Genomic DNA, 9,195 nt, shown 5'->3' with positions numbered 1-9,195 from the left:
ATAGTGAATATGGCGACGTTTTCTAGTAACACCTCATTGTGATTATGATTAAAATGTGCGGTCTTCCAAATTCTCAACGAATGCATGTTCACGCACAAGTTATTGGTGAAATACTTATTTCAACACAGGCTAGTAAGCTATTGGAAAAGGCATAAGTGGCAGCAGCGTATGATGAATGTGTTTTGGTCATACAGGGACTAACTCAGACCGCTTGGCTGGTGCCACGAGTCGGTCGCTGGAGCCGGTCTGCTACAGTTCACTGAAATGCCAACAACTGATCTCAACTCAGAAAAAACACAAGCCGACAATTTAATGTGACAAGGCCTTAATTCCCAATAGGTTTTTATTTGCAAAAATAATTATGTTTGAGAGTTATTTGGTTGATATTTACAATGCGAACTCTATATTTTATTTTTAACTGTCTTTTCCATATAGCGAGTGCTCGTATTGTTTTAAAATCCCAAACAAGCGGGCTATTTAGGCCACTTGTTCATACCCCATCAATTTGACCTAAATAATGATTTTGCGGACCACAGTAATCGTACGTTTGTTGACACCGCATGTAGGTTAACCACAATCAAAATAGCCAGCCAAGTATTAGTTTCAGGATATTATAACTGGAATGTAAGCATATGACTGATTTAAAGGGTAATTGTGTGTTCGAGTCACTGTTTAGCGTTTCAGCTACATTGACAACCTGGCTTTTGTACTGCAAGGATTGTTTATAGCCTAATATTTAGATGAGTGAGCTATATTCAACTTACTGAACTTCAGAATGTTTCTTTTAGAAGAAAAAGGGAAATAAAGTAAAGGTATATTGTAGAATTATTTCGTTTATTCAACGCAATATCCGTGTGCGTAATGCTCAAATGTGACTCAAATGTTGTACCATTACATCATAATACAGTATTTAAAATCACAGCATAATGATGACGGTAAGACCAATTATATATTTTTTAAAGATTCTGTTTATTAGAAAACTTACTCATACATAGATACATTCATGTCATTATTACTTTTATACAATAAAAGGTTTTACGCAGCCCTCACAAGCGCAAATAAGGGAATGCAATATTGTACAAGAGAACAATAACATAAAACACGGTTACACTGAGGACAGGGTATCCTGAAATAGCATGTAAATAGTACCATATCATTTTATATAACCACGTCATTTCATATCCCCTTACAACCGCAAATAATGGAATGCGAGATTGAAATCTACAGGACGAAATAACGGAACGTTAACAGAAGACACTATTACATTGAGATAAGGTATCCTCAAATAGGATGTAAATAGCATCATATCACATAATTTCCATACTTTTACAATTTGATACACGTTATGAGGTAAGAGACATAGAACATAGCGAATAGCAAGCACAGAACAAATAATAGTCAGCAACTCCGACCAATACTATAATAATAATATAATAATAATAAGCATAAATACTTTCATAATAAAGGTTTCATACTTACTTGCCTTAAAATGCAACGACATTTCTTTAAATCTTTCAGTCGTTTCTACTTTGAAAGTTCATAGGGCCAGAGAAATCGTTTATCTATTAACCATTTGTTATATTTCACATAATCACTAACATGCTGCAAGTATCTTTCAGCGCCATTTATAGGTTTTAATCCATTCAATATAATACAGTGTGCTGTCCAGATGTTAAAGGAGAACACACTGCGTTTAGATTGTGTATCTCATGTATGTTTATAATACGATAATTCTTTCCACAATGCTTATTTTTCACTCAAGTTTATATCTACCTTCAATTATGCCTATTTCAAATGTGCGCTTTTCTATCAGTAACCGTTATCAGGTACACAACGCTTATTGAGTGTATATGGGATTTGCATTTATACATAGAACACATGCGCCTCAGTTTGTTATTACCATAAGGAAATCCAGCAACTGTCTTGTGGAATACTAATTTAATAATAATTGTCAGCACAGCTATGAGAACTATCTTTCTTTGATAGCAGCCAACACAAAACCTCGCTTAAACAGCAACCTCATATGTTCTGATCCAACACTCTTAGCAAAAAAGCTGCTGTCTAGAAGGTAAAAGGGTTATTCGCCTGTCCCCATAGGAGAACCCTTTGAAAAACCCATTTTGGTTCCAAGTACAACACTTTCAATTCCACCTGGGTTCCATTCCACAGACGGTTCTACATGGAGCCCAAAAGGGTTCGACACGGAACAAAAAATGGTTCTACCTGGAATCCTACCCTATACCCTAACCATAAGCTTCCCTGCAGTCAAATGACCTAGTAGCCTCATGGGTGGAATGTAATTATTATTTTTAATAAGTTCATAATTAATTAGCATTATTCATTAAAAAAACGCCCAAAATCCGGTGTTTCTACGTCAAACGGTTTTGTTATATTTCAGTCTTCTGTGATTTATATAAAGTGTAATATTAGGAAACCAAAAATGTAATATATTTAAACTCTTTATCTGACATGGTACACGTGTCTTCTTTTTGTAAGCCCATTGGGCCCCCGAGTGGCGCAGCGGTCTAAGGCACTGCATCTCAGTGCTTGAGGTGTTACTACAGACATCCTGGTTCGAATCCAGGCTGTATCACAACCGGGTTTGATCGGTGTAGGTCGTTATTCTAAATAAGAATTTGTTCTTAACTGACTTGACTAGTTAAATAAAGGTTACATTTAAGCACAAAAAAATCCATGTGTGTGGTGTATACTTTTGTTTCAAAGCAGATTTGTTTAAGACTACCACGAAACACTGTGTGTGACCCTGATTTAGCCCACTGCAGTAAAAGGTTACCCTTACCTCAATCATAACTCTTACCAAACCCTAACTCTAACCTTAAACCCTATCTTAACCGTTTTAAATTTCAACTTCAATGGGGTGACGTCAGAGTTGGGACGTCCTAAGGACCCGTTGAGACTTTTCCAGTCCCCTATACTATGGGGACCAGCCGAATAACCCTTTTGGATCCTTTTTTTCTAAGAGTGAACACCAATGTTATGAGAGGCGGTTGGCTCAGAGGGGGAGATGAGGAGAGAGGCGATAAAAAAAGGAAACTATTTAGAAAAAGTTGTCAGCACATGAACGAATTCATGGAAAATAATAGTTCAATGCGCTGCATTCATAAAGAGGCTGGCATGGATTTAGAGTTTTAGCTATCTCTAAGATCCTCTGATGTGCGTCTTGGAGTCTGACTCCGTGCCCAAACACGTGGCGGAGACCACGAAAAGTAGATAAGGGTATTGTATTTCGCATCACTTACAAGTGAACTTTGGGAGATATTAAACAACTGGAAATGTCCTCCATCTTAACCAATCTACACTGTCAGTGACAATGAATGCGCCTAAAGATGATTCAGTTAGGTCTACATTGGAGAATTGGTTTGATTACGGGTTAATCTCTCACTCTGGCCTCATTTGCTTATTAGGCTACATTGCTTTTCATTTAGTTCATTTAGTTTTCAAATTCATATTCACTGGCCATATGACTATTACGCGGTTATAAGTAATTTATCAGAATCAATTATTCATTTTTAAGGGCTTGGGAACTTACCAGAGTCTAGGACACCATGCACTAATTCTATCCTTTAGGCCTATCCGGCGGGGGACGCAAGAATATCATCTCACAAGTGTATAAACGTCTGTATAAGTGGTTTACCATAACACTATACAGGAAGTACTATCTGGCACAACTCTGCAGAGATTCTAAGTTATGGCAGCAGTATCACTTGGTCGTTTTCTTTGGGACCTACACCTCAAATACCTCCCTGATCCTTTTGTACCTCCTGTGTGATAGAGATGGAGTGAGAGTAGGCTAGGTGCTTGCATGCATTTATAGCAATTGCAGACAGGAGAAATACTGCCCATCAATCGATTCTCCGTATGCTGCTGCATCTCTGCTAATTCTAAAAGAAGGACAAAGCTTGCTCCCTCATCATCAGTCTCTTCTTCTTCATACGCCGGTTCTGGAACCAGATTTTAACCTGTTGGTCGCTGAGGTTGAGGCGGTCAGAGAGCTCCCTCCGCCGCTGTCTGGTGATGAATTCATTCAGCATGAACTCGCCCTCCAATTCGGCCAGTTGGAGCTTGGAGTAGGGCTTGCGTTTCTTTCGGGTCCGGCTGTGCATCGGATACCACGGGGCACCTGGAGGGAGCATACAACAGTTAGGTCTACAAATTACGCTCACGGTCACCTCCAAGGGGAGGGGATACTCTCCTTACAATCTGACTTCCTGTGCTGTGCACATACACACAACCTGTTGTGTTACACTTGACTTGTTTTGGTCTGCAGTCTATGTCTAAATCTCATTCAATGATATGGGGCATGTTTGTTCAGAAGCAGCAGCTGGAATTCTCTGTGTCCTTCTTGTCGTGTTTATACATAAAGTCAAAAGGGACCACTAATTTACAGTAGTTTGTGTCACATGAAGTTTTACTGACGCAGTTAAAGCTGCATTAACGTGATAATTAGGCCTAAACCTTTCCTTGCAAATTCCCCTACTTATTTACCCGTTTCCAGGCATATTAAACGACTCCTTATTGTACACAGCGACAGATATTAATTGAGTTTACGAGTCATTAAAACGAAACCCCTCTCTATTCGATGCAGTCATCCACAGCGCATTACCTCTTTAAATCACTGTACTCATTTGTGTGCGTAATCTGTGCGTAATAGACACGTTCTAACAAGCTATATGATCCAAATAGACTGAACTGATACTTTCACATCGATTAGGTTATTCAGATTTTTTTGTCTCTGACTCTTGAGACAGGACAGTAAGACCTAAGACCGTGTACTAAAATGGTCTTCAGTCTATATATAGCCTTCTGGTTGGTTCTATCAGTAACCGTACACAAACACTTGAAGAACGATGGAACATTGTATGGCAACCCCAAACCCCTAGCAGCGTTTGTCCAACATGCAAGTCAAGTCGCCTGCAGACAAAAATCAAAACAATGTGATGAGCATCATGATTAGGAATACCTAGTCTACAACAAATCCCTGGCTATGCTGAACTAGTACGAGTCATTTGATAATAAACAAGCATCTTTGGGATTTCTAATTTCACATAACAGTGTCTGGATGAATGAAAATGGGACCCACCTCCGCCTGCAGTTATGTTGCCCGAGTGGACGGTGTGGTTTCCCGGTGACACCAGGGTCTGAGGGTCGCTGGAGGACGGTTTGCTGCCCTCGTTTAGAAGCGAGGAGTTGGAATCGGATTCCAGAGATAGGCAGGACTGCGGGTCTTGAGTGAGTTGCTCGGTCCCATAATCATACTTGGAAAAGGCACCACTGTTGTTGCTGCCCATGCCAGTGTGCATACCGTGATCAGATGTTATGGATGATGATGTGTCCCTCGCCCTATCCTCTCGTTTTAGGCTGCTCCCGCCACCACCGGAACAGCTCTCTCTGTTGCTTGCGCTGCCGTTGCTATAATAACATTTACCCTCCTCCGGTCGAGTAATTTCACACGACCGGTTGAAAGAAGGGTTAATAGATACGGGGCTGCTAAAGTAGGATTGAGAGTATCCATTGCACGGCTCCGATGGGTTCCACGGGAGGGAGCAAACATTGTCCCTTCTCGGGTAGGGGAGAGACGGTAGCCCCGCCAGTTGTCCCCCCGAGGCTCTGAAATTCGGAAAGTAAAAAGTGTCTCCAGTGTGGATGTTTACCAAAGGTCCCACAAACCCGGGATTAAGAAGATTATGCTCGCCCATTTCCGCGGGCCCGACCAACAGCTTCTAGTTTATTGCAATCTGACATTTAACGTAGTTAAACCTGGGGGTGCAACTGATTGGTCAACCCCAAGTCACGTGGTCTGAGGGCTAATTTATTCTACACCAGGGTACCACCCACTTGGTCCATCTCAGACAAAACAAAACATTAACTTCTGTAATATGGGGGTTTATATGCTTTTTTTTGTAAAGTGCTATAAATATTTTATTAAATATGTAGAATCTATTTTTTATTCTCTGGAAGCCAGTAGAGTCTAAACCTACTTCTCAGTTTGTACGCTATACTGTACAAATATGTGAAACTGTCCCTAGTCTCGTTTAATATCTTTATTAGCTGGCAAAAGTTTTCAAATAGTATTTCTTATGAAAACTATTTATTTTCCAAGAAGGAGAGGGTGCACAGGACATCTTGTTTTCAAGCAAATTACGGTTGAATTCAATGTCATATAAAGCTGTGATGTCCCTCTTTTACAAGCTTGTTTTAAGAAAAGACTGATGTTCATTGCTGCGCTCTACTCATATTTACAGTATCGGGGTCAGCGGGTTGAAACCATTGGCTCTGTTAAAATCAGACGATATTCAATAAGGTTACTTTAAGAGCATATATTTCACCTAATATTCTCACATGAACAACTTTAACAGATACCCCCTATAAACGTTCGCAGGCAGACTCGATGGGGATTGTTATGCCTCTCACAGTTCTTTTATATTAACTTTACAAGGTAGCAGAGGGCACTTAAGTGATTCAATCAGCGGAGAGTATGAACCATATTCCATTAATTAGTTGATTTGTGATTCTGAAGATGCTCTGTAGGTATCTACTATGCATCACAACACAGCCTGGTCTCATAGACTGGACATAACATAGTAGATGTAAATCCGGGACACTCAAATTAGTATGATATTTTACGTTTGGTATGGTTACATAAGACAGAAGGTTACTTAACAAAAACAAAAGTAGGGTGATTGGTCAGAAGGTGGGTGTATAATGCAAACGTCTAACCTAACTCCTAACCCTAACCTTAACCTTAACCCCTAACCCTAGCCACCTAGCTAATGTTAGCCACACATATTGGAATTTGTAACATATCATATGTTTAGAAAATTCTTAACATGCTGAACAAATTGCAATTCGTAACATATCATACAAAATGGATGATGGACATCCACAAAGTAATACATACCATACAAAACGCAAGATATACTGATTGTATCCCGGATGTACATTTACTATGTTATGTCTACCCCCAAATCCAGGTTGCACAACATAGCCTGTAGCCTAGTGGCCTCATGGATGGAAAATTATTACTATTTTTCATAATTTCATAATTAATCTGCATTTTTTTACGCTGAAAATCCAGTGTTTCTATGTTAAACAGTTTTCTTATATTTCAGTCTTCATATTTCAGGATGCTAACACAAAATTTAATTCATTTCAACTCTACATCTGACATTACAGGTGTATTTTTTGTAAGCCCATAACCATGTGTGTGAGGTGTATACTTTTGTTTCAAAGTAGATTTGTTTAAAACAATCAAAAAACACTCTGTGACCTTGATTTTGCCCACTGCAGTAAAAGGTTCATATAATTCACAGCCTAGAGAGCAATTTTTTTGGGCAAAATACTTTCTTATATAATACTACAGGAAAAATGAATGCTCCATCTCAGCAAACAATCTAATCACTTCTTTAAAAACGCCTCCTATGAAGGCATGCAGCCAACAAGTTCAGGCGTGGTGTAAGACTGTTAAAATGTCAACATATACCGTCTTTATAATCTGCCTATGGATGGTATGATACCGTATTCGTTCTTTCTTCTCCCCCCCTCTGGTCCATAGATCATTTCATCAATTGCATTGGAGGGATCTGGAAATACTACTTAGACTACTTAAATCCATCTAATCTTAGTTATACGGACACTCATTTAAATTCTTCCGAAGTTACGTCATGCTTAACCTATCTATTTTCCACCGGGGCAAGGCCAACAAATGAATTTATAGATCTGCAAGTTTGTAAGCATATATTAATATCCCTTTTAAATTGAATATATAATGACTTTAGTGCGCATATGTGTATACTTATAGGTTTAGACTCATTGCTTTTAGGTTCCCAGATGTCTATACCACTGGTGACAAAGTATCATATTATGGATGACTTCCTAAGCATAAATACTTAATAAATACGTAAATGTATTAATAAATGCATATTCCTCCAAGTATTTTAGTGCACCTCAAGTGCGTGCGCAAAATGTCCATCTATTGATCTTAAAACATGTTAACCACTCACATTATTTCATGATTTTCAATTTAATAGCATGCACGGTTTCCCATTATAATGACATGACATTATATATAACTGTGTATTAAGGGTATGGTAAAGAAACTATAACTTGTTGCCATCCTATTTGTAAGCCTATATAATACTATTAGTAATACTGATGGTCTGCTATAGCGTGAATCTATCATTCTTTGTCTAAATCAATTTGAACAATAAATTATGTTCATATTAGCCTATGCGTTATAACATAGCCTAACTATATAACTATATAACAATAATACCAAAAAAAGGCCTATTGACAAAATCATTGCAGTTACATAACATTTAATAGATTTAAATGTTACGTGTGTGGCATTTTGTACTTGCATGTTGAGTCTTCCTGCATAGTGAAGCGCTTACAAACCTGCCAAGAGAGTGTTATCTGAGAATACTAGTCTAATTAGCATTACATACTACATTGCCGCAGCACAATTTGCCACTCAGCCGTTACTTGATGCAACCCAGACGTTATTTGATCCAGCGTCAGCAGTGACAGATTTCATAGAGAATCTGAGGCCAGTGAGCCTTAGATCCTAAATAGAACGATAAATAAACATGTCGAATTGGAGACGCTCCCTAGAATTATTCGAGGTTTAATCTCATCTCGCGCACTTTCAGAATTGCATCTCCAATCATTACGGACCCCTGTAACAGATAGTAAGCCTCGCAACGCAGTACAACGTCGCGTGTACATAAAGGTTATATGTTATGGGTAACACACGTCTGTCTGAGCATTATTGGACATCACTTGGTGTCGGTTAAGTTCACAACTTCATTAATAATAAGATAGGAATTCATCTATTCTAGGAACAGTTTCCCAATACAAAAACCTAAATTACAAGACGAGAACACGTCAGCAACAATGTCATGATAAGTCCACGACCAATTGCAAAGTATAGCTTTAAATATCTACATATCTTTTTAAATAATCTGCATTATATAATGGTTCCACTTTACCTCAGAGAGAGAATAGAGGCCGCAGCGTCATTATAGTGCGGCAGACAGCAAACCAGACCCTCCAATGCCACCACGCCTTCGATCCTCGCCAGCTCTCCAACAAGCTGATATCATATTCACACTAGCCTACCAAACGATTTCTGGATTCAAATGTGAGCAACTCTCAACTGTCGTTCTGAGAAAATAA

The 9,195-nt window shown here is 38.8% G+C and overlaps 1 protein-coding gene across 1 annotated transcript; it reads right to left on the bottom strand.

Moving 5' to 3' along the window:
* Window positions 1-990: 990 nt before the first annotated feature.
* Window positions 991-5,717, bottom strand: LOC129860304 (homeobox protein Hox-C12a). Its single transcript, XM_055930627.1, has 2 exons — window positions 5,102-5,717; window positions 991-4,141 (listed from the first exon to the last, which is right to left on the bottom strand). The coding sequence occupies exons 1-2, from the start codon at window positions 5,715-5,717 to the stop codon at window positions 3,903-3,905; spliced, it is 855 nt and encodes a 284-aa protein (XP_055786602.1). The 3' UTR covers window positions 991-3,902.
* Between the last annotated feature and the right edge of the window lie 3,478 nt (window positions 5,718-9,195).

This window comes from Salvelinus fontinalis, chromosome 8 (assembly GCF_029448725.1).
Source record: "Salvelinus fontinalis isolate EN_2023a chromosome 8, ASM2944872v1, whole genome shotgun sequence".
NCBI lineage: Eukaryota > Metazoa > Chordata > Actinopteri > Salmoniformes > Salmonidae > Salvelinus > Salvelinus fontinalis.
Note: the sequence above shows the minus strand (reverse complement) of the source record. Positions and strands in the feature narration are given on the sequence as shown.